The sequence below is a fragment of the Leucopleurus acutus genome (genome assembly GCF_964270905.1).
Source record: "Leucopleurus acutus genome assembly, chromosome: 2".
Lineage (NCBI taxonomy): Eukaryota > Metazoa > Chordata > Mammalia > Artiodactyla > Delphinidae > Leucopleurus > Leucopleurus acutus.
In genome coordinates, this window is record NC_139143.1 from 51,898,655 (window position 1) to 51,924,072 (window position 25,418).

Below are 25,418 nucleotides of genomic sequence, written 5' to 3' on the forward strand. Positions count from 1 at the left end.
TGGCAAATCTTTATATACATTATTTTGTTACTGTTCCTTTGCGTATTAGAAGTACTAAAGAAGTTTGTAAATATTCTTTACCTCTTAAGATTCCTTTTTAATAGGTAATGGTTTAAAAAGAGTATTTATATGCTGATAATGTTGTTTTTAGGATACAACTGTTATTACTGAGAAATCTTCAAGATTTATTAAGCAAGTTTTATTGGGGAAAATCAGTTAAATCAACTTGTATCTAAACTGATAATTTTTTTTGAGAGTATAAATATATTGTATAAATAAATTGTATCCTTAATTCACCTTAAACTTTTGTTGCTGTTGTTATTACAATTTAGATGTCAGTTTAAATCAGGGTGTATTGTGTCTAATATTCTCTTTCTCCTAAATCAAATGATGTCTAGCAGTCTTGCCTTGACAGAATATTAGGTTTTAGACACACCTCTGCCTCTTTGATGTGGTTTAAAAAGAGGTCCTTTGGATCTACTTGACTTTCTCACTGTTGAGAGTGAGCATTTTGCTTGGAGCTTATTGTCTGAAGGAGGTAGTAAAGTAGAGGGGCTTAAAAATTAGATAATAGCAGCTGTTCATTGTGGGGAAAACCTATTTGTTAATTCATCACTAACATACAGGCACAGTAATAAACACAGACATTTTTCATAACTGCCGAAGACTTTAAAGATAATTTCTGTATGTTTTTCATAGCTGAATCTTCTGTCCATAACATACATCATGTCCAGTCTAGATTCTGTGGTGCTTATTTGTTAGATTCTTAGAGTTTTATAACCAAATTACTTCCTTCCTTGGCATCTTAATTTATCCCAGTTTGAACTCAGTAGATTTGTGTCGTTACCATCTTTCATGAATATTTGCCTGCTTCATTTTGTCAACTGAAATTGGTTTATCCATGTTCCCTGAGGGCACTGTGCTCAGAGGTACTTTAAACACCAGGAAAAATATGAGCCATCTTTCACTCGAATAGTGTGTAAAACATTATTATGTGAAAACAGTACATTAAGAAGGAAATTTTGTATGAATTTGAGATAAAACATAAGATTTCAAAGATCATTTTTTGCTTACATCAAGCTCCTTAAAACTGTGCCCCTAAATCCCTAATGATATTGTGATGCTAAACTTTACAGAGCACTGCAATATGCTGTAATTTCTTTCCTTTTTTTAACAGCCTTGTTACATTGGCTGCTGCTTCTTTAGAATTAATTCCTGATGCATTTTTAATAAAACCAAGTCTTTTATGCATCTTACCCAACATTTTTTACTTTTAACATTTATTACCAGATAGTATAATAATGATCATCATTGTAATGCAGTCCTTTGTTTTTGTCTTAGTAACAAAGCTTTTGAGAGTATTTCTCTGATATCATTTGATAATACACTATGAATTTGGTGTGGCTGTAACATTGTAGTTCACAGTTAACTTAGGGGGAATTCCTCATCATTATCGTACAGTGATGAACATTATAATGAGCAATATTTGAGATATTAAGAAATACATGTATTCCTATTTTTAAGAAATTTCTCTTTAGAGGCTAGTATATTATATAGAATATTTTTTATTTATAAGTTGATTACTGTGGTATTTGAGCACTGAATATTTTTGTTGTTTGTGTAACTGCTATTTATATAGATCTTAGAAGGAAAAACAATTTTCATTTGACTTTTCATTTTAAAGGAGATTCAGCGATTGCAGGAGGACACAGATAAAGCCAATAAACATTCATCTGTGCTTGAAAGAGACAATCAAAGAATGGAAGTACAAATAAAAGATCTTTCACAACAGGTTAGAATTTTTTGTTTCTTTTCCTGTATTTTTTCCCTGAACTGACTGCCTAGTAGTGTTTGAATCTGTTTGCAGGTATGTAAGGTAGAACTAGCACATATGAAATTCTCATCAACTAAGAAAACCACTCTAGCAGAATTGCAGCCTAGTCATTGTTTTCCCGTAGCTGCTCCCCCTTCTCTTTTCCTTATGTGTTTGATAAATTTTCAAATTGAAGGTACTGGTTGTAATAAATGAAGTAATTCAAAGGTAAATAAAAGTTTTCCTCCCCCTGCCCAAGTCCCAGAGTTAACAGAATGGTGTTATTCTTTCACCAATGGTGTATTCTTTCACGTCTTCTTATACGTACAGATACACAAGAGCATATGTAAACATATGTAAACATTCTTTGTTTTTACTAAAATAAAATCATGCATTTTGTATATGCATCTATAAATGCATTACCCTACCACTTTTTTATTTAACTGAACAGGTTTGGAAATGTAGGTCTGTTTTGTTCATATATTTTACCCTAATTTTTGTGTGTGGGTATACACACGTACACACAAACATAGATAAAAATTTCACATGAATGAAATTAACATCTATTTTCCATGCTCCCCTTCTGCCCCACCACATAATACATATATAAGCATGCGAGTGCAAGCATACACGCACACACACACACAAAATGGGTATATATTTCTGTGTGTTTTATTTGGTCTTTGTTTCAGAAAAATGGAACCATGCTTCTGGAATCTGTTTTTTAAAAAAATAGTAGTTTTCATTATGTACGTCCATAGAAATGAAAAATAAATTTTTTCATTACGGTTTTCTTTATTTAGGCCTTAATATCTAAAATGATAAGCTTGATGTTTTGTTTTTCAAGATAATTTAATACTAAGTTGACAGTGTTCATAAAGTAACATTGTCATTTGAAAATTTTTACTTTTCTTCTAAACATTTCCAGAATCAAAGCCAATACTATTTGATAACATATTAAAACCCTTTTTTAGATTAGAGTGCTTCTAATGGAACTTGAAGAAGCGAGGGGTAACCATGTAATCCGTGATGAGGAAGTAAGCTCTGCTGATATAAGTAGTTCATCTGAAGTAATATCACAGCACCTAGTATCTTACAGAAACATTGAAGAGCTTCAACAGCAAAACCAACGTCTCTTAGTGGCCCTTCGGGAACTTGGGGAAACCAGAGAAAGAGAAGAACAAGAAACAACTTCATCCAAGTAAGCAATAGACTACTTTGGTTTATTCAGCAAACATTTATTGAAACCTTTTGTGTGCCCCTAACAGTGCTGGATATTGGGAATATAGTGATTTAGGAGAAAAAAAAAACAGCTGAGCAACAATACCCAAAAAAACAAAAATTCTACTCTCAGGGACCTCAGTTTGTGGATGAGACTGATAATAGATAAAATAGATAATAAGATCAATAAATAGATATTTTTAGTTCAGTGTGATTAGTGCTGTAATAGATGAGCCTATCCATGGGAGCGTAGGGTATGAGACCCAGCCTAGATTTTAGGGAACAGGCCAGGCTTCATGGAGAAGATATTTAAGGAATTACAGTAAAGAATTTTTTGGGAAAAAATGGTTTTGGTACTAGAGGAGGAAGAATGGCTATGAAAGTAAGAAGACTGGAGTTTGGACTCAGTGGAATTGGTTTAATTTTTGCAAACAAATTTTTCAGATGACATTGGTGAGTGTCTGTGTCCTATATGGTGGGGGTTTTAAAAGTGATTCTTAAAATAGCAGCAGAAGAAAGGATAAGAGAGATGAAAATACTGTGCTTAATGATAGGCAATAAAATGCTTAGTCAATTTGCAATAGAAATTATGACTGCCTCTCAATCTCAGTCCTGTGAAATAGACTGATTTCTTTTCCTGCAGAATAACTGAGCTTCAGCTCAAACTTGAGAGCGCCCTCGCTGAACTGGAACAACTCCGTGAATCACGACGACATCAAATGCAGCTTGTTGATTCCATAGTTCGTCAGCGTGATATGTACCGTATTTTGTTGTCACAGACAACAGGAGTTACCATTCCTTTACAAGGTACGTTTTTATACGTATCTTAAAAGTTTCCAAGTATTTTGGGGAAATATTTCTGAAATGTATATTAGGGAATGGATTTTGCAATATAACTAGTATCTACTTTAACAGTGCTAACTTCAAATTTGACTACCATATATGAGTGATCATAGCATGTCATCAATTCTAAAATATATTAGGTAAGAAAAATGCTGATCATTGTTGAAAAATATGCATCTGAGAGGCAATGAATTACAGTGTTTATTCTGGTTATGTTTTGACATTTAATCTGCAAAAATTACCTTTATTTAACTAGAAGTCATAAATAACTTTAATAAATTGTTTAGTAAGTTCTTTGTCTCATAATTTCTATAATCTTGTGATTTCATTTAAATGAGTCAGCTTGTTTTTTGGTAATGACGTATTTTGTGAAGAAATGTTACATCATTCTTTTTACGTTTCTGAAGCTTCAAGCTTAGATGATAGTTCTCTTGTGTCAACTCAAAAACGTTCAAGTACATCACAGACTGTTTCCACTCCTACTCCAGTACCTGTAATTGAGTCAGCAGAGGCTATAGAAGCCAAGGCTGCCCTTAAACAGGTAAAGACCCCACCTTTACAGCTTTATCTTGGGTCAGGTTTTTTGAGAACATGGACTATCATCTTCTAATAATTTCTCCAATATTTAGTTGCAGGAAATTTTTGAGAACTACAAAAAAGAAAAGGCAGATAATGAAAAAATGCAGAATGAGCAGCTTGAGAAACTTCAGGAGCAAGTCACAGATTTGCGATCACAAAATACCAAAATTTCTACCCAGCTAGATTTTGCTTCTAAACGGTAAATTTTCTTTTCAAAAATTAAGTCTAAACGGTATACTTAGTTTTCAGTTGAATCAAATTCAAGTGTTAATTTGCAATAGTGTTACTTTTTTTGGTGGATTCTGATCCAGGATGAGATGTACAGGGGTTCATTTTTTACTTTTGCTTAATGATTTTCCTGGATATTGCTAAGGAGTCCAGGTAGTTATTTAGTTAAGTTGAAGTTCATGTAAGGAATGTTGCTATTTTTCCTTCCTGAGATTAAAGAAAATACTGTTTCCATAGGACTTAATTATTTTAAGTAAGGAAGATAAGAGAACTGTGAGCAAATTCAGCCTTTTCTAGTCTAGGTAGAAGAGAAGCAGGCTCTAGCGAGTTAATTTTGGGAAAATTCACTTTCTTGGTCACTTAACAAAGGAATAATGGTAAATTTCATTCCATAGTTATTACCAGAGCCATTGAATACTTGTTAGTTTATCAGGTTAGGAAAAAACTTATTTCTTTGTATACTACATGGTCAAACTGTTTTTGTGAGTATATGACAAGAAGTTGTCTCTGTACATTCCAACAGTTTGATATCCCAATAAAAGCACCTTTTTTTCTCCTATGTTGATAGCTCTAGCCAGCCATTTTCTAAGCTTTCAAGCACATAAGAAAATAACATGAAGAATTTTAGAGAGAAAAAAAGGACTGGCAAAAATCCATCACTAACCATGAGTGAATATCCTAAATTGCATACTGTATAGTGATGGGTGTCTCATGTATCAACATTATATGGCATTATTTTGAATATGATTAGAATACTTGTAAATGAGTAAGATTAAAAAGTTAATTCAGCATGAAATACTGTGTTTAATTAGAATTTGAATTTGACTGCTAAATGTGGAATTCAGAAAAAAGAATGGAGATTTTTACATTATTACACAAGCCACTGTTTTCATATTATTAATCATGTAAAATTAAGTTCTTGTGAAAATCAAGGAACTAAGCTAGGATATAGTACTTCAGTTGCTTATGGAATTTTTTTTTTTCATATAAGTTATGAAATGCTACAAGATAATGTTGAAGGATATCGTCGAGAAATAACATCCCTACACGAGAGAAATCAGAAACTCACTGCAGCAACTCAAAAGCAGGAACAGATCATCAACACAATGACACAAGATTTGAGAGGAGCTAATGAAAAGCTAGCTGTTGCAGAAGTGAGACCAATTTCCGGCATCTCACTTGCGTTATAAGTTGCATTTGACACTTGTTTTTTAATTATTACTTTGCTTTTACTGGTTGGTGTAATGTAGATATTTGAGGTTTGTGAATTACATGTCCTTATCAAATAGTTTCCAGGCATCCACTTGTCCATCAGATCAGTTGGGTGATTGTTTCTAATAAAACTGGAGACGGAAAGAAGTTTGTTTGTCTAGACTAAGATTGTCTTACAGATTTTCCATTTCAAAATAAATTTGTAAGTCACTGTTGCTCTAGTTACAACAAAGGCAGTGGGTGAATATTTTATCCATTCTTATTTCTAATAAAGGACAGTATAAAAATTTCATTAGCATTGAATTATATTTCTGAATTTCAATGAATAAAATATAATTGATGAAATGAATGATGAATATAAATGTCAATCAGAAATTGACAGTACTTTCAACTAAATTCTAAATTCTTTGAAGATAAATTTTCATACAATGCTTTACTTTTTATAAAATTGTCTCTTACAGCTTTTTAATCATTATTTATGAACTAGGTACAGTTGTCCCCCATTTGGCCTATCGAGAAACAGATGCAGAAGCTAAGTAATTTGCCTGTTTTGGGGCCATGTTGAGAGATGGGTTGGTTGGGACTTAAAACCTAGCTTTTCTAATTCTGTTGGCTATATTCTTTCATTTTTGTCTTGTACCCACTCCTTTGTGGAGACTAGACAGCAGCACTTTTTCAAACTGGTGGAGTAAGTTTTATGATTGATAGTTTTTGACTCATCCTGAAAATATGAATATTTGAGGATATTGATTTTCAGTGAACCCTCCTATATCCCATGAAACTCAGAGTCTTTATGGGGGAAAAAAGTTTAAATAGATCAGTCAGCACTTTCAAACAGATCCTTAGAAACCAAGCTTAGATTCTAAACTTGCATAATTTAATAGTATGCAGGTATGACTATAGCACAATTTTTCAGTTTTGCCTCTTACACTCTGGCATTTTAGATTTTTTTATTGTTTGTTTTAAAGTCTGATTTGTTAGAGCAAAGATAGTGTAAGTATTTGTGGTAATTGCAAGATTTTTTCCTTTGATCTATTAGTATTTCCAATATTTGCTTCATATTTCAATACATGAAACTAAGAGTTGTATTTCCTTATATAGTGAAGAGATGTAGTCTCTACTGTTAGTTTCTAACATTAAGAAATATGTAGTAATGAAGAATCATTTTAATTTTATAACTGTGTTATTACATTTGACACATTGCTTTTCAATATTTTTTCTTTAACTTGTATTTGCCTCAAGGTAAGAGCAGAAAATTTGAAAAAGGAAAAGGAAATGCTTAAATTGTCAGAAGTTCGTCTTTCTCAGCAAAGAGAATCTTTGTTGGCTGAACAAAGAGGGCAAAACTTGCTGCTAACTAATCTGCAAACAATTCAGGTAACCAAATAAAAAAGGACATGTAGAAAAATTAAGTTATATTTGAACAATTTTGACATTGTATTTTCTCAGGTTTCTTAATGAGAAAATTCATGTCATTTTCGTCATGCAATTTGATCATTGAATTTGAAGTTTATTAAGACGTCAATATTCTAAATAAAACATTTAAAGAAAACTGACTGAAGCCATGCAATTGGCAGTTTTAATCCTCAGGTCTATATTTAGAGTCCTGTACAGTTTAATTGCGTACAAGATTTAATCTTTGGTTTATAGTCTTTAAAACTTCAAGAAATCTGAATGGCCATTGGTAATATGGTTTTTATTTTCCCTATTAAATAGATGTTTTAGTATGGAAAATGTCAAATACCTTCTTGGTAAATGTTTTAGATATTAACCTCTTCATGTAGAAATGAGTTGTATTCCCATAATTTTCTATTGCCTTTGGGTTTTCTTTTTGGTGGGGGGGAGGGTTACTTTTTTCTTAAGTATAACAAAAATCTTTTTTTACCTTAGGGAATATTGGAACGATCTGAAACAGAAACCAAACAAAGGCTTAGTAGCCAGATAGAAAAACTGGAACATGAGATATCCCATCTAAAGAAGAAGTTGGAAAATGAGGTGGAACAAAGGCATACACTTACTAGAAATCTAGATGTGAGTCTGTGTTCTGAATTTCTGTAGAATGTGTATGTTTAAAAATTAAGCTGGTGTGTAGATAAACTGTCATCTCATGTTGAAGCATAGTTTTGAAGAGATCTCTTACAGACTCTTAAGTTTTTCTTGCCTTTTTGTATGCTTAGTAATTTTTGATTGGGTTTTATCCTATTGGGTGCTGGATATTTCTGTATTTCTATAAATCTTGAACTTTGTTCTGGAATGCAGTAAAGTTCATTGAAAATAGTTTGATTCTATTGAATATACTTTTTTACGATTTATTAAGCAGGCCCAAAGCAGTGCTCAGTTTAGAACTAATTATTCACTGCTACCAAGCCAGTATCTTCCTGACTACTAGTCCCAGTGCCCAGTGAATTAAGAGCTTTTGCAGTCAGGCTGCTGGAAACAGGCATTATTTATTCCTAATAACTCTCTCTGAGCACCAGAGAGTCTTCATTCAGTCTCTTTGGGTGATTCTTTACCCTGTCTAGGGTAATTTCATAGGCATGCACTGATCACAATTTTGCTGAATATTCAAGAGGGATCCTGTGCAAATCACAGTACTCAGTGCAGCTCTCTTCTCTCTGATTGTCTTATGAATTCAAACTAGCCTTCTTCTACTCTCAGTTCTATGTTCTCAATTCAGGAATCCTGTGGGCCTCATTTCCCTTTCCCTATGCCTTAGCCTGCACACTTAAATCAATAAGCTGGGAAATTGTAGGGTTCACCTCTTTTGTTTCCTAACTCAGGTATCACAGTTGTTCTAATGTGTTTTGTCTGGGGTTTTTTGGTTGGTGTTTGTTTTTTTGATTTTGGTTGTTTCAGATGGGGAGGTAAATCTCATCTCTGTTACCCTGTTTTAGCCAGAGTGTTAAAGTTCTGTAAAAAGATAACTTGAACCTCTAGTTACTTAAGAACTTAAAGGTAAATGTTTGTAGGGTTAATGTATTTTTTCTTATAGGTTCAACTTTTAGATACAAAGAGACAGCTGGATACTGAGACTAATCTTCATCTTAACACAAAAGAACTGTTAAAAAATGCTCAAAAGGAAATTGCTACATTGAAACAGCACCTTAGTAATGTGGAAGTCCAGCTTGCTTCTCAGTCCTCACAGAGAACTGGTAAAGGTAAATAATTAAGTAGGCTGATAAAAACTACCTCTTTAGGTTTATAACATATCCTGTAGATAAATAGCCTATTCTTTGTGGATACTAGCAAAAGATTTAAAAAACAAAAAACCTTTATTGTTCCTATAGTAAAGCTCAGTTTTCCACTTAAATTAATAAATTTGCAGACTTGGAAGATTCAGAATAGTTGTACATATGGCAGCTGACCAAGATATGCTCTTAGTTTTCCAATTATTGAAACCATTTTACTGATACTTTAAGAATGTTTCTCTTGTGGAGGGTTAATATTTGAATTTTTAACTCTCCCTTTCGAGATGAGGTTACTTGTTGAATTTGTAATGATATGGCTCACTTACAGAAATAATTGATTGGCTTGGTCTCTTTTAGAGCAACATTTCTAATCTTTGCTCATTGATAGCCGCAGGTAAAAGATTTGTCTCATTAGGTTTTGCTTCTCTTTGTCAATACATTATTTCAAATGCAAAGCCATTGTGTCCAGATTTTCTACATGGTTTTATTTCTTAATAGAAGAGAAATTTAAAACATAAGTATATATGTGTATATGTGATATATATAGTATATATATATAATTATCCAATACTTCTTTCTTGTTATCATATGGTATGAAAACATTCTTTCTAATCTGCAATTTCTTCCTTTTCCATGAATTTTAGAATGAAAATTGCACTAAATGATTAAGGTGTAGTGTTTTGCAATAAACAACATTTAAATAAATTAAGAATGGTAATTTCTGCAAGTAACTGTCTCAGTTTAGGGAAATATTTTGTATTCTCTTTTTAAGTATCTTTTTTTAAAAAAAATATTTGTAACAGCAAAGTTCTTTTGAAGAAATAACATACTAACAGTAACCTGGTTTTATTTTGGTATTCAGTATGGGTTGAAATATACTTTTTAGGTGGTTAACTACTTATTTCAGCCTTAATCCTAACTTCACAGTCAGGATTGATAACAGTCATCTCTAATATCTTTTAAAATGTTCATTTTAAGAAAGCTGTTAAATCTTTTAGGTCAGCCTAGCAACAAAGAAGATGTGGATGACCTTCTAAGTCAGCTAAGGCAGGCAGAAGAGCAGGTGAATGACTTGAAGGAAAGACTCAAAACAAGCACTAGTAATGTGGAACAGTATCGTGCAATGGTTACTAGTTTGGAAGAGTCCCTCAACAAGGAAAAACAGGTATATACAATTTTGAAATCGGTTTGCGTGCACTTATTAACTTTTTTTTTTAAGTTAGGTTGTTGCTATGTGTAAGGCACTGTGTAAAAGTATGGATTTGACTGACATTGCACTTACCTCTTAAGAGTGCTTGAGTCTAATAAGCCAAATAAAACAAACAAAAAGATCACACAAAATTTGTGCAACATGGAAAGTGTATTGCTGTAGAAAAGGTATAGATGAAATGTTGATGTGAGTGGGAGGTAGGTGAGATTATTTGTCTTTTGAGTATGCATAACTCCACAGGAGAGAAGGCATTTGTGTCCAGCCTTGAAAGAAAGCATCATTTGGATAGTTAAAGGTAGGAAGTTATTCCACGTAGAAGGCACCATCAGCCAAGATAAAAAGGCTAGTTAGTGTGTTGCATTTATGAAGTGAAATAGTGAGGAATATAATTATAAACGTAGTCAGGAGCCAAATGTGAAAGATTTTCAAGTCATACTAAATTATACGTTGTAAGATTATTGAGGCATTGATTTTTTTCCAACATGTCATAACCAGAATTTGCTTTAACTAGAAAGATTAATGTAATAGATTGGAGGGTACAAAGTTTGTTTTGGAGGCTATAGCAATAGACTAGGACCACAGTTTTAAAAGATCCTTTCGTGGCTGGCATCATGAAAATCAAAATATGTGGGGAGAAAAACCCCTTTCAGTGGTAGAATGGACAGATTTGGCAAGTGGATATGAAGAATGAGGGGAAAATGAAAATTGGAAATTTCACTTCAAAAAAGAAAAATGACCGGTAAACAGGTAGAGAGGTAAATTATGCATAGTTTTAAGTGATGTTTTTGAACTCTTGAATCAGCATTTGATGGATTTTTTTTTAAAAAATACGAGGCAAACATTAATTTTAGTATTTTTTAAAGTTAGTTTAGATTTGGGGAAAGTAACTGTATAATTTTAAATATGTATATTCTTTGTATCTTATTGTTTGGTTGATGGCAAAGGTGACAGAAGAAGTACATAAGAATATTGAAGTTCGCTTAAAAGAGTCAGCTGAGTTTCAGACACAGCTGGAAAAGAAGTTAATGGAAGTAGAGAAGGAAAAACAGGAACTTCAGGATGACAAGAGAAGAGCCATAGAGAGCATGGAACAACAGGTAAATTAAGTTTTTACCATATCAATCACTTTTTCTATGGTAAGAATTTAAATTCTTTTAACTAGCTCATCAGCTACTATTCAGTTCATCTCAACAGATATTGAATGAACACATACCCAACAATTTTAGTTTTATGTTTTACTCTGTACATCTGTACATGTTTCCTTTTGGATATTTAAGACTACTTTATGGTACCAGGTATCAGTGCTGCTTTTTAGAAGCCTCTGCCTAAAAATTGACTTTTGCAGATAGTAATATGGGGTCAACATAGACCTGCAAAATTTGTCCAGTAGATTATATCAGGTTATGACTATTTTAAATTTAGTAAGAAGTCTTTGGGCTATTTGTATTTTGAAAAATCTATCTTCAGTATTTTTAAAGTAAGTTTGCAATTAACTCTGGTTTTAATCTTGTTCTTCTGATTTAGTTATCTGAGTTAAAGAAAACACTCAATAGTGTTCAGAATGAAGTACAAGAAGCTCTTCAGAGAGCAGGCACAGCTTTGAGTAATGAGCAGCAAGCCAGACGGGACTGTCAGGAACAAGTAAGTGTCACTCTTAGAGCCAGTTATCGAGAAGTGAGCTTTGATCTTAGGGAACAGTTCTTGGAGTATATTAATGCATTTTGGGGATTGGTGAATCTTACAAAAATGCAGCTTTATTTCCACTCTTGTGGAACTTGGAATAACATCAGTTGAAAAGTATATATGAAGGCTAAAAGTAAACACAGGTTTCCCCTGCTGTCCAAAAGTAGAAAGTTCCTATGAAGCCGTGTGTAAACTACAATGTCATGAAGTGAAGAAACAATTATCTTAGGACATGTCTTGCTAATGGAAGCACAAAATAAATTGAGATAAAGCATAGATGCTCACAGACACAATTCAAAGCTCTGACAGCTTGATATTGAGATTCTGAGTGTAGTTCTCAGGGAGGGAGCTTGGCGGTGCCTCTCTTGCTACTCGGGGTGCGCACAGCCTCTATAATGGCTCCTGCAAAACAAACGCTGAACACTTTTCACTTTTCTCCTTTTTTTGTAAAAGCAAAAATGCTCTTTGGATTTCTTTTGGTTAGCAAAAACAGACGCTAATGTAGGTTTTTCATAAAAGCAAAGTGGCATAAAGCAAACTTTCAAAAAGTAGGAGATACCTGTAGAGCAATATCCATTAACAAAACAAAGTTGATAAATGGGAAAAATATAGAAAAATAGGAGTAGGAGATTACATGTGTACTTGCTTTCACTTGCAAACATTCTTTTTTTTTTTTTTTTTTTGCGGTACGTGGGCCTGTCACTGTTGTGGCCTCTCCCGTTACGGAGCACAGGCTCCAGACACGCAGGCTCAGCGGCCATGGCTCACGGGCCCAGCCACTCCGCGTCACGTGGGATCTTCCCAGACCGGGGCACGAACCTGTGTCCCCTGCATCGGCAGGCGGACTCTCAACCACTGCGTCACCAGGGAAGGCCTGCAAACATTCTTTCATTATTGTAGTCCTTCCCTAATTCTGGTTGTAAAGCTGTACTACAGACACGATAGAGATACTTTTCTCAACTAAATAATTTTAATACCTTTTTAATGTATTACTGAGCTTACACAGATTTCTATACACCACTGTTTATAAGCTTTAAAAGTACAAAACCACATTATTTAAGTATACATACAGCATGCACACACACATATGTGATACTGCTTTTTATGAACAAGAAATGGTAAAACAATTCAGGAAAATGGGGATTATTGAAATGGTAGAATGGGAAGGAAAGACATGTAAGGATATTGGAAACATTCTCATTTTTATGTTTGGTGGTATATTAATAGCCATTTGTTGGGTTACTATTCTTTATTGCTTACATATTGCTTATATACATAACATGTATATGTATCAGGATTACTTTAAAAATGGAATACAGGGGAAAGTGCTTCAAATTGAAGGTAAATTAGACAAAAATGAATTGTCTTTGGCTTATTGCCAAACAGCATAATATTGGAAATTAGAATCAAAGAATGTATCCATTTTTCAGTACTCAAATAGATTATTTTCATTTACCTTCATTCACTTTGTGTATATATATGTATTTTATGTAACTCAGTTATATTTAGTCTTTTTTTCATAAAGACTGTTCCGAGTTACTATATCATCTTCTTAAGTTTCATTTTGAACAGATGTTTAATATTTCATTAAATAGATAGTGTGATTTTTTTTTAATTTTTTAACATCTTTATTGGAATATAATTGCTTTACAATGGTGTGTTAGTTTCTGCTTTATAACAAAGTGAATCAGTTATACATATACATATGTCCCCATATCTCTTCCCTCTTGCGTCTCGCTCCCTCCCACCCTCCCTATCCCACCCCTCTAGGTGGTCACAAAGCACCGAGCTTATCTCCCTGTGCTGTGTGGCTGCTTCCCACTACAGTGTGATTTTTAATCATTCTCCTATTTTGGTACATTTAGAGATTGTCTTCACTTTTATTACTTTAAATAATACAATGTGCATCTTTTCAAAGATTAGCTTTATGGGTTTTTAATCATCTATGTCGATGGGGAAATAATTCCTTTCAGGCTAAAATAGCTGTGGAAGCTCAGAATAAGTATGAGAGAGAATTGATGCTACATGCTGCTGATGTTGAAGCTCTACAAGCTGCCAAAGAACAGGTTTCCAAAATGGTGTCAGTACGTCAGCACTTGGAAGAAACAACCCAGAAAGCAGAATCACAGTTGTTGGAGTGTAAAGCATCTTGGGAGGAAAGAGAGAGAATGTTAAAGGTATTATTGTACATCATAATCATATTGTACATCAGAATGTTTAGAGAATTGAAAGGTTTTTTTTAATGTACATTGGAAAATCTGGTATTATGATAGACTCTTGGATTATAGGATGAAGTTTCCAAGAGTGTGTCTCGCTGTGAAGATCTAGAAAAACAAAACAGATTACTTCATGATCAGATTGAAAAATTAAGTGACAAAATCGTCGCCTCTATGAAGGAAGGTGTACAAGGTCCATTGAATGTATCTCTCAGTGAAGAAGGAAAATCTCAAGAACAAATTTTGGAAATTCTCAGGTAAATCCAATATATTCTTAATGCTTTTTACTTCTGTGGTTAACAACAATTATGAAGTGACACTATAAATGTATAAATTAGACAAGTGGGAGTTACAGGATATTTAGGCATAAAGCTCATTTTGTCTCTTATTAGTCAACAAAGCCACTATCACCCAATTAGTGATCACTTTTGACATTTAGACATATGCCAATTTAAATAAATTAGTTCAAGTTGAATCTAATAGTAAGAACTTGAGTGGGTTCTTTAGAAAATTAATTGCCTTTCGGATTATTTTAAAGATAGAAGCCACTGTCTGTAATAAAATATATCCCCCATCATTTTTTAATGAAAGCATTTTGTAAAAATAGTTTTTAAAGTGAATGATTTTTGTCATCTTAAAAATTATCCAAGTTTTGAAATGTTATGTTGTTGGCATTTTTCTATTCAAATAAAATACATATTCTTGTAGATTTATACGACGAGAAAAAGAAATTGCTGAAACTAGGTTTGAAGTGGCTCAGGTTGAGAGTCTGCGCTATCGACAAAGGGTTGAACTTTTAGAAAGAGAGCTGCAGGAACTGCAGGATAGTCTAAATGCTGAAAGGGAGAAAGTTCAGGTATGTATCCTAAGCTTTAAGAAAGCACTTGTTAAATCAAGAGATGAGCTCATTTCAGTTTCTAATAACATAAAATTTAGTTTGAAATAAGCATTGTTTTTAAACGTGTAAATTCATTAAACATTAGTAAACACTGGCACAATACAGTGGTGAGAGACTAATGGTAACCAGACTGACTGGTTTCAAATTCTAGCTTCACACCGTGAGATGTGCGCCTTGGATATATTGTTTAACTTCCTTGCTCTTAAACTTCCTTGTCTGTAATATTGGGGTGATAATAATAGTGAGGATTGAGTTAGTGTACTTGAAGCGTTTAGAATCATGTCTGGTACACAGTGAGTGCTTAATAAATTTCAGTTATCTTAATTCATTACTGTAGTTTTCATTATAGATTGATAGTCATTTTAGAAAAAAAGGTAGGTTGAAACTGCTACAGAATATTCCTTTCTCATCAGAGGTGCAAAATGTAGTCAAAACAATTGACCAAAGGAGAATAAAAGATGCTTAGTGAATATGTGATCACAACATAAGCTTATTAACTCCTAGTCCACACTACCACCCAAAGGCTTACTATTGCATAACAGCTCTACATCTGGAAGGAAGGAAATTAAGACCTTGAATCATTTATCTTCTTTTAACTGATAGTTGGAATGCCTGCTAGAGATAAACCATTGAAACAGGGGAAAGTGAATAATTGAACAATTAGATTTATTGGATTTACATTTTCAGAGAGAAATTTAAAATTCCAGAGTTATATCCTATTGAGAAAACAACCCAAATTCAAACATTTCTCATTACGGAAATAATAAACAGACCCTGTAATTCAGTGGAGTTAACACTTGGAGGAAAAGAGCAGAATTGGGGTTTCTAACAAAGATTGTATATTCTCTCAGTCTCTTCTGCTTTCTTTGCTTTTCCTTTGGGCTGCAGAAAGGCAAATAATACTGGTAGAAAATGCCCAGCTCAACAAACTCTTACATATAGTCAGAGGAGAGTCAAGAAGTAACATACATTATATCAAAACTAATAGAACGTCTACCAAAGATGAACAGTCTAGCACGGCAGTCATGAACCATAGATTTTAAAATGGTGAAGGAATAAAGTAACATGTGCAAAAGATGGATAATTATACTCAATGAGAACAGAAGAAAAGGTCTTCACAAATTAACAAATATTCAGTAAAATTTCTCAGAACAAAGTGATGAAACAACTGAAATATAAAAGAGTTTCTGAAAAAGGGGGAAAAAACTGAGGATCAAAATAACATTGTTTTAGAACTATTTTAATTCAGTGTAGCAAGAAAAAGAATAGATACAGAAAGATCTGGATTGATGTTCTTACCTAATGTAAAAACTATTTGTCAGCAGGATTTGTAGTATCTTTTTACTTTCATCTTTTAATTTCTAGTATTTGTTTAAACTCTGTAATTAGCATGAATTACAGAAAAACATGTAAGACTTCTAAGAATTTGTTTAAAAGTTGACATTTAAATCCTTTTTACTTTTGTAGGAAAGATTAGAACTGGTAGGAAAAGGTAGGTCTTAATCTATTGTTATATGTTGCTGTATACATGTTTGAAATCTTTAGGTAACTGCAAAAACAATGGCCCAGCATGAGGAACTGATGAAGAAAACCGAAACAATGAATGTAGTTATGGAGACCAATAAGATGCTGAGGGAAGAAAAGGAAAGGCTAGAACAGGATCTACAACAGATGCAAGCCAAGGTTTGTAACTTACTAATGAAGAGAAGAGGCACGTTATTTTTAATAGTATTTTAAATAAACTCTCACATCAAGTATTAAAAAAAATACTGGAACTATTTTCAGGTGAGGAAACTGGAGTTAGATATTTTACCCTTACAAGAAGCAAATGCTGAGCTGAGTGAGAAAAGCGGTATGTTGCAAGCAGAGAAGAAGTTATTAGAAGAAGATGTCAAACGTTGGAAAGCACGTAACCAGGTAAGTGCAGTTAAACCCATTCCAAAATATGGAAACATGTTGATTTAAAATAATAGGGTAAAATTTAAGGGGATAAAAATGTTTGATGAGCTAGTGGAAAGTATTATGCGTTGATCAGTAAAAGTCTAACATGTAACCTCTACATACGTGATAGGCATTAAACTTATAACTCAGTTTTTAAAGTTTTGGTTACGTTTTGTATATTTTTAAAAACAGCTAATTTATTTACTTGTATTCCAAATTTAGGCTTTTGCTTTATCTCTAAAATGCTTTGGTATGTGATAAATGGATTTATGTAGCTTACTGAATCACTTTAAGAAGACTTGTTCACTGACTGGTACCTTTTTAGGAGGGACAAAACCATATAGCATAGTATGGTTAGAAACGCCAGCTCTAATAAATGAATTTAGTAAAGTAGCAGGATACAAAATTAATGCACAGAAATATCTTGCATTCCTATACACTAATGATGAAAACTCTGAAACAGAAATTAAGGAAACACTCCCATATAACACTGCAACAAAAAGACTAAAATACCTAGGAATAAACCTACCTAAGGAGACAAAAGATCTGTATGCAGAAAACTGTAAGACACCGATGAAAGAAATTAAAGATGATACAGATGGAGAGATATACCATGTTCTTAGACAGGAAGAATCAACATTGTGAAAATGACAGTACTACCCAAAGCAATCTACAGATTCAGTGCAATCCCTATCAAACTACCAATGGCATTTTTCACAGAACTAGAACAAAAAATTTCACAATTTGTTTGGAAACACAAAAGACCCCGAATAGCCAAAGAAATCTTGAGAAAGAAAAACGGAGCTGGAGCAATCAGGCTCTGTGACTTCAGACTATACTACAAAGCTACAGTAATCAAGACAGTATGGTACTGGCACAAAAACAGAAATATAGATCAATGGAACAGGATAGAAATCCCAGAGATAAACCCATGCACATATGGTCACCTTATTTTTGATAAAGGAGGCAAGAATATACAATGGAGTAAAGACAGTCTCTTCAATAAGTAGTGCTGGGAAAACTGGACAGCTACATGTAAAAGAATGAAATTAGAACACTCCCTAACACCATACACAAAAATAAACTCAAAATGGATTAAAGACCTAAATATAAGGCCAGACACTATGAAACTCTTAGAGAAAAATATAGGAAGAACACTCTATGACATAAATCACAGCAAGATCCTTTTTGACCCACCTCCTAGAGAAATGGAAATAAAAACAAAAATAAACAAATGGGACCTAATGAAACTTCAAAGCTTTTGCACAGCAAAGGAAACCATAAACAAGACGAAAAGACAACCCTCAGAATGGAAGAAAATATTTGCAAACGAAGCAACTGACAAAGGATTAGTCTCCAAAATATACAAGCAGCTCATGCAGCTCAATTATCAAAAAATAACACCCTAATCCAAAAATGGGCAGAAGACCTAAATAGACATTTCTCCAAAGAAGATATACTGATGGCCAACAAACACATGAAAGGATGCTCAACATCTCTAATCATTAGAGAAATGCAAATCAAAACTACAATGAGGTATCACCTCACACCAGTCAGAATGGCCATCATCAAAAAACCTACAAACAGTAAGTGCTGGAGAGGGTGTGGAGAAAAGGGAACCCTCTTGCACTGTTGGTGGGAATGTAAATTGATACAGCCACTATGGAAAACAGCATGGAGATTCCTTAAAAAACTAAAAATAGAACTACCATACGACCCAGCAATCCCACTACTGGGCATATACCCTGAGAAAACCATAATTCAAAAAGAGTCATGTACCACAATGTTCATTGCAGCTCTGTTTACAATAGCCAGGACATGGAAGAAACCTAAGTGTCCATCAACAGATGAATAGATAAAGATGTGGCACATATATACAATGGAATATTACTCAGCCATATAAAGAAACGAAATTGAGTTATTTGTAGTGAGGCAGATGGACCTAGAGTCTGTCACACAGAGTGAAGTAAGTCAGAAAGAGAAAAACAAATGCCATATGCTAACACATATAAATGGTTCTGAAGAACCTAAGGGCAGGACAGAAATAAAGATGCAGACATAGAGAATGGACTTGAGGAAACAAAAAGGGGGAAGGGTAAGCTGGGACGAAGTGAGAGAGTGGCTTTGACATATATACACTACTAAATGCAAAATCAGTAGCTAGTGGGAAGCAGCTGTATAGCACAGGGAGATCAGCTTGGTGCTTTGTGATCACCTAGAGGGGTGGGATAGGGAGGGTGGGAGGGAGATGCAAGAGGGAGGAGATATGGGGATGTATGTGTATGTATAGCTGATTCACTTTGTTTTAAAGCAGAAACTAACACACCATTGTAAAGCAATTATACTTCAATAAAGATGTTTAAAAAAAAAAGAAATGCTAGCTCTATATTCAAACAAAAGATTGGGAATTGGCCTTACCACATACTAGTTACATGATTTGTGAAAATGAGGACATTAATCTTTCTGAGCCAATTTTCCTTATTTGTGAAAATGAGGACATTATACCCCTCTTCATGTTACAAAAATTAAACAATAAATGAAGCAGTTCACACAGCACCTAGCACCTGGAAAATGCTCTAGGGAACCACTCATATCTGAAGAGGACTATAGAATATTAGAGCGCATTTATTCTTTTTTTTTAATCAAACAAGCAGTCTGAAAAATCAAGAAAGGATAATCTGCCCAAATCTAGATACATTCCTGTTAAATTATGATGCCTTCTTTCCTAGTTAATGGAATCAATTATTTACGATTATTTTCATATTTTTGTTTAGATTGTAATACATTATGACATTTTTTCCCTTGTATGTGTCACTTTAATGAAATTAGGTATTTAATATTAATATTAAAAGCTTGTAGATTCTTTGGATCCCCTTTTTGGCTCCATTGTAACGATTCTGAAATGTTCCTTTGCAGCTATGAAAAATAATAGTGAATGACATTTATTTTATTTTCCCCTTCCATTTTGGCTAAACATCTTAGCTAAACAAAGGAACTAAAGCTTTGATCTTATTTTCTTGTAGTTTGGTGCTTGATCACTATATATGCAAGTAGCAAATGTAAACACAAATACTCTGATACTTTGTTATAGCACATTAGTTTCATAAAACCTATAAAACCATATTATGCATTTTTGCTGTTGTAGCATCTAGTGAGTCAACAGAAAGATCCAGATACAGAAGAATATCGGAAGCTCCTTTCTGAAAAGGAAGTTCATGCTAAGCGTATTCAACAATTGACTGAAGAAACTGGAAGACTTAAAGCTGAAATTGCAAGGTATATGGAAGAAACCTTAAGTTGTATACAATTCTTGAAATCTTAAAGAAGTTTGTTTCTATTCTTTATATGACCCCCTAAGTGCTTCCTGATTTTATAAAGAATGGAAAGTGCTGGAGCCCTTACATGTGGCTTTCCTTTTATTACTTTATAGAGCAAAGCAAGCAGTAATTTAGTTTTATGCCTTCATATATGCATTATTTCTCAATATTTTATTACTTTTTAAAAAACTACATAGTTGGTATGAATCTAAAGCAAACTTTTTAAAATAGTCAATGACTTTTGCAAGTAGATTTATCTTTTATTTTTTTGGGTTAACATATATTCATGAATCTATTTTGAAAGTTTTTAATAAAGAAAGTTTTTAAGTGAACTTATAGTGAAATATTGGCTTTTAAAGATAAATGTAATATTAAAATTAATGTTTCTGGTTTACCTCTTTTAAACTTCAATGTCCTTTGTCCCTGTCATAGCCCCTATTTATGTGATACTTGATAAGCTTACAAATTTTTGTCATATTTATTCTCTTATTTTTTTCATAACAGTAGTCTGGCATTTTAAATAGGAGAGAGATATTACTTAATTTTAAAGATGAGGAAGCTAAGATTCAGAAAGGTACCCAAGCTTATAAGGTTAGTAGCAGTTAAACCCATGTTCTTAATTCAGGTCATCTGATTTCAAGTTCTGTTCATGATAACAGTACAGGGGTTGGCAGACTATAATCCACAGGTCTTTTTTTGTACAGCTGGAAGCTAAGAATAATTTTTACATTTTTTAAGTGTTGTAAAAAAGGAGGAAGAGGAACATGTAACAGACATTGTATGTGGCCTATAAAGCCTAATATACTTACTCAGCACACAGTAGAGTGGAAAGAGTATAGATTTTGCTATCAGACAGATGTGGATTAAACTCTGTATACCAATGCAGAGTAAAAGTGTGCATGTTACTTGACCATTTGTAGCTCAGTTTTTCTCATCTCTAAAATGGGCATGTATGACATATAATAAGTAAATCAGATCTTTCTAAAGGACCACAGGTTCATAAGTTAAGAAATTATCTTTTGAAGTGTGTATGGTTTTCTTAGAATTTTCTAAATAAAAAACACACTAAAGCAACACAATAAAAATGTAACTTAAAGGATTTTAAAATTTGGAAAGTTCCAAATATTTAGTCTTTACCCCATTTTTTTTGCTTAGATCAAATGCATCTTTGACTAACAACCAGAACTTAATCCAGAGTCTAAAGGAAGATTTAAATAAAGTAAGAACTGAAAAGGAAAGCATCCAGAAGGACTTAGATGCCAAAATAATTGATATTCAAGAAAAAGTTAAAACTATTACTCAAGTCAAGAAAATTGGGCGTAGGTACAAGACTCAATATGAAGAACTTAAAGCACAACAAGATAAGGTATTTTGAACTGTTTTTTTTAATATATTCTTCATATATATATTATCATTTTTTGATATACACAGTTTTGATATACACAGTTTACACAGTTTTATGTATATATTTGGATATATGGGTGGATATATATTTGGATACATATATAAATATTTGGATAACTTACAAAAACCTTATTCATAATTTTTAATTATTGGTTTTTAGATTCTAAGCAAGGGTAAGCTTATATGTGATATCTTTATTCGGTTTAAGATTTGCTCTTGGGGCTTCCCTGGTGGCATAGTGGTTGGGAGTCCGCCTGCCAATGCAGGGGACACGGGTTCGAGCCCTGGTCCGGGAAGATCCCACATGCTGCAGAGCAGCTGGGCCCGTGCGCCACAACTACTGAACCTGTGCTCAAGGACCCGTGCTCTGCAACAAGAGAGGCCACCGTGATGAGAGGCCCACGCACTGCAACAAAGAGTAGCCCCCGCTCACTGCAAGGAAGCCTGTGCACAGCAATGAAGAACCAACACAGCCAAAAATAAATAAATTAATTAATTAATTAAATTTAAAAAAAAAAGATTTGCTCTTTAGTATGTCCCAAAATGAACTACAAATTCATATAGAGATAGTAGTAAATGCTAGATATTTTAATTCAGTTTCCCAATTTCAAATATTGCTCCTTTTCAAAACTATGTTCTTGTAACTCATTGCTGACTGAAATTGTGTATATCAAAAAATACTTGTTCTTGGGCTTCCCTGGTGGTGCAGTGGTTGAGAGTCCACCTGCCGACGCAGGGGACTCGGGTTCGTGCCCCAGTCCGGGAGGATGCCGCAGAGCGGCTGGGCCCGTGAGCCGTGGCTGCTGAGCCTGTGCGTCCGGAGCCTGTACTCTGCAATGGGAGAGGCCACAACAGTAAGAGGCCCGAGTATCGCAAAAAAAAAAAAAAAAAATACTAGTTCTTTTTAATTGATCAGGTTGCGTTACAGTTTTAAATAAGTAGTCTGTGTTAACCACCTACCAAAAAGAATTTTTAAATCCTTGTTTTACTTTGGATCTGAATTTTGTTTTTAATTCCCAGTGGTAAAGAACTTGTATATTGACTTTATTGTGTATTTAGCACGTTAGACGAAAAAACATATAAAGAAAAAATTTCAAAATTCTTACCTCTCAGTTAACCATTGTTAGCACTTTAGTATGCTTTCGTTTACATATGAGTGATTTGTTTTTCCAAATAATTCTGTGTTAAATAATGCATCAGCATTTTGATTAGCTGGTTAATACCTAGTTGTATGGAAAGCCCTAACATGTTTAATAGCTTACTTTTGGACATTAAAGTTGTTCCATAGAAGATTTATCTATGAATACCCTTAAAAATAAATTTCTTTACATACTTATGATTATTTTCTTAGATGAATTTGCAGAATTGTTGACTAATGTGCAAGTATATACTCTTTGTCATCTTAGGTCATGGAGACCTCAGCTCAGTCTTCTGGAGAACATCAGGAACAGCATGTCTCAGTCCAGGAAATGCAGGAGCTCAAAGAAACCCTTAACCAAGCTGAAACAAAGTCAAAATCACTCGAGAGTCAGGTGGAGAATCTGCAGAAGGTATGAGCAGAAGAGTAGTGGAAGGTGTTGAAGGAATTGTTTTCTTGTTGAAAAGCTAAAGAAATACAATTGAATTTTACTCAGTCATAAAAAGGAATTTTGGGAAAAAAAATGTGTTAAACACTGATACTTTCTCTTATATGGAAAGGTATATATTTTATCCTTTTACTTTGAATGACTTATGTATGTAAATAATACCTAATCATCTTTAAGTGTTCACTTACTTGGTTTGACCACCATTTTATATTTATACTTCCATTTAATCTAAATAAGCAAATTAATAAGTTTTAACATTTGAAGTCGGTAGGGCATACAGTTATATTGATTTCGTTGAATTACATGGTGCATACTTTATCTTCCTTTAAAAGACATTATCTGAAAAAGAGATGGAAGCAAGAAATCTCCAGGAACAGACTGTGCAGCTTCAATCTGAACTTTCACGACTTCGTCAGGACCTTCAAGATAGAACCACACAGGAGGAACAGCTCCGACAGCAGATAACTGAAAAGGAAGAAAAAACAAGAAAGGCTATTGTAGCAGCAAAATCAAAAATTGCACATTTAGCTGGTAAGTTTCTGTATACTTTAAGATTTGAACTTGACAGTGAAAGTTGGTTACTTGATTCAGGCTAAAAATTAAGTAGAAAAGAAAAGTAAATACTATAAAGTGACTTCTGTGTATGTGCATGTGTGCTTTAGATATTTAGGTTTATTTAATTAGACACAAATTACAGCAATTTTAATTTTCAAGTGATGAGGATGTCAGTAATTTATTTATGAAATCTTTCTTAATTGTTAACTGGTAGTAGGTAGTAGATAGAGAGTACAGCCATCCTTCTGCTTTACTGTGTAACTATTACTACCTTTTGATGGTGATCCTTTGGGTCCACAGTATACTGTCCAGAAGCCTTCTGTAAATTCTTAGCATCAGATCTTACCAGCCAAATAAGTTTTCTGTGCCTCACTTCACTGAGGGCCCCTTTAGCCCTTCAGGGAGAATATCATGTCAAATTTATGAGGAGCCCAGTGCTACAATGCTCAGGGCCTTACTGCACCTTGCTTACCAGTCTGCTAGTAGGTAAATAAAATGCCAAATCAGTTGAGTTTTATTATATGCAGCTTTTTAAATGATCTCTAAGATAGTGCCCCTGGCAACTTATTTCATAAAAGAAGTTTCTTAATTATTCTTGAGTATATGCTGTAGGTTATATGAAATGAAAATTTTATAATTCCTAATATATTAAAATATTAAAGATCATATGAAAGGGCTCCTGCTGACTAGTTTATGGTAGATCCTTTGTCTTTTTGAGATCTTAGGAAAAGTAAAATGTTTTATTTTGGAGTATATTTTATATTGAAGTAATAAAGCAAATACAGATAGGTTTAGAACTTTACTTACTGAGATGTGTATCAGAATTATTGTGGGGATGTTAAAGTTCAGGAATAGAATCTGATACGACTTTTGAGTACTCATTACGCACATAAATGCATTTTATTTCCAGTGTTTGATTTTGATATTAATAGAATCATGTGGTTACTTCTTTAGGTGTAAAAGATCAGCTAACTAAAGAAAATGAGGAGCTTAAACAAAGGAATGGAGCCTTAGATCAGCAGAAAGATGAACTGGATGTTCGTATGACTGCTCTTAAGTCCCAGTATGAAGGTCGAATTAGTCGCTTGGAAAGAGAACTCAGGGAGCATCAAGAGAGACACCTTGAGCAGAGAGATGAGCCTCAAGAACCTACTAATAAGGTAATTAGCTAATTTGGTTTAAGTGACAAATCATCTTTGCCCTGTGCATTTTACTTGAAGATGTCTGGTGATTTAGGAGCCTTTGTCAGACTGAATTTTGACTAAACCAGGTATATAGAAAGAATTAACAAGTAAAATAATTTGATGGCATTGTTTAGTGGACTCTTGTGGGATAGGCACAGTAATCCATAGTTTTCTTTTTATAGGTCCCAGAACAGCAGAGACAGATCACGTTGAAAACAGCTCCAACTTCTGGTGAAAGAGGAATGTGAGTTTTGTTCTTTGACAGTCTGTTTGCAGTCTGTTCCCTGTTTTTCTTTTAAAATACGGGAAGGATCTAGTGATCTTTGGGGAGAAAAAATAA

At 33.6% G+C, this 25,418-nt stretch overlaps 1 protein-coding gene across 1 annotated transcript in view; it reads left to right on the forward strand.

Moving 5' to 3' along the window:
* TPR (translocated promoter region, nuclear basket protein) overlaps nucleotides 1–25,418 on the forward strand; it is a 65,199-nt gene that overhangs the window by 18,536 nt on the left and 21,245 nt on the right. The window contains exons 14-36 of the mRNA XM_082834670.1: nucleotides 1,685–1,792; nucleotides 2,788–3,014; nucleotides 3,678–3,841; nucleotides 4,285–4,418; nucleotides 4,507–4,655; nucleotides 5,676–5,838; nucleotides 7,139–7,273; nucleotides 7,787–7,927; nucleotides 8,889–9,054; nucleotides 10,083–10,249; nucleotides 11,239–11,391; nucleotides 11,819–11,935; nucleotides 13,951–14,154; nucleotides 14,266–14,450; nucleotides 14,902–15,049; nucleotides 16,637–16,774; nucleotides 16,877–17,008; nucleotides 20,178–20,308; nucleotides 21,505–21,715; nucleotides 23,160–23,303; nucleotides 23,672–23,870; nucleotides 24,849–25,054; nucleotides 25,261–25,322. Of these exons, the coding sequence (XP_082690796.1) occupies nucleotides 1,685–1,792; nucleotides 2,788–3,014; nucleotides 3,678–3,841; nucleotides 4,285–4,418; nucleotides 4,507–4,655; nucleotides 5,676–5,838; nucleotides 7,139–7,273; nucleotides 7,787–7,927; nucleotides 8,889–9,054; nucleotides 10,083–10,249; nucleotides 11,239–11,391; nucleotides 11,819–11,935; nucleotides 13,951–14,154; nucleotides 14,266–14,450; nucleotides 14,902–15,049; nucleotides 16,637–16,774; nucleotides 16,877–17,008; nucleotides 20,178–20,308; nucleotides 21,505–21,715; nucleotides 23,160–23,303; nucleotides 23,672–23,870; nucleotides 24,849–25,054; nucleotides 25,261–25,322 (3,584 nt within the window). The remainder of the gene's footprint in view (nucleotides 1–1,684; nucleotides 1,793–2,787; nucleotides 3,015–3,677; nucleotides 3,842–4,284; nucleotides 4,419–4,506; nucleotides 4,656–5,675; nucleotides 5,839–7,138; nucleotides 7,274–7,786; nucleotides 7,928–8,888; nucleotides 9,055–10,082; nucleotides 10,250–11,238; nucleotides 11,392–11,818; nucleotides 11,936–13,950; nucleotides 14,155–14,265; nucleotides 14,451–14,901; nucleotides 15,050–16,636; nucleotides 16,775–16,876; nucleotides 17,009–20,177; nucleotides 20,309–21,504; nucleotides 21,716–23,159; nucleotides 23,304–23,671; nucleotides 23,871–24,848; nucleotides 25,055–25,260; nucleotides 25,323–25,418) is intronic.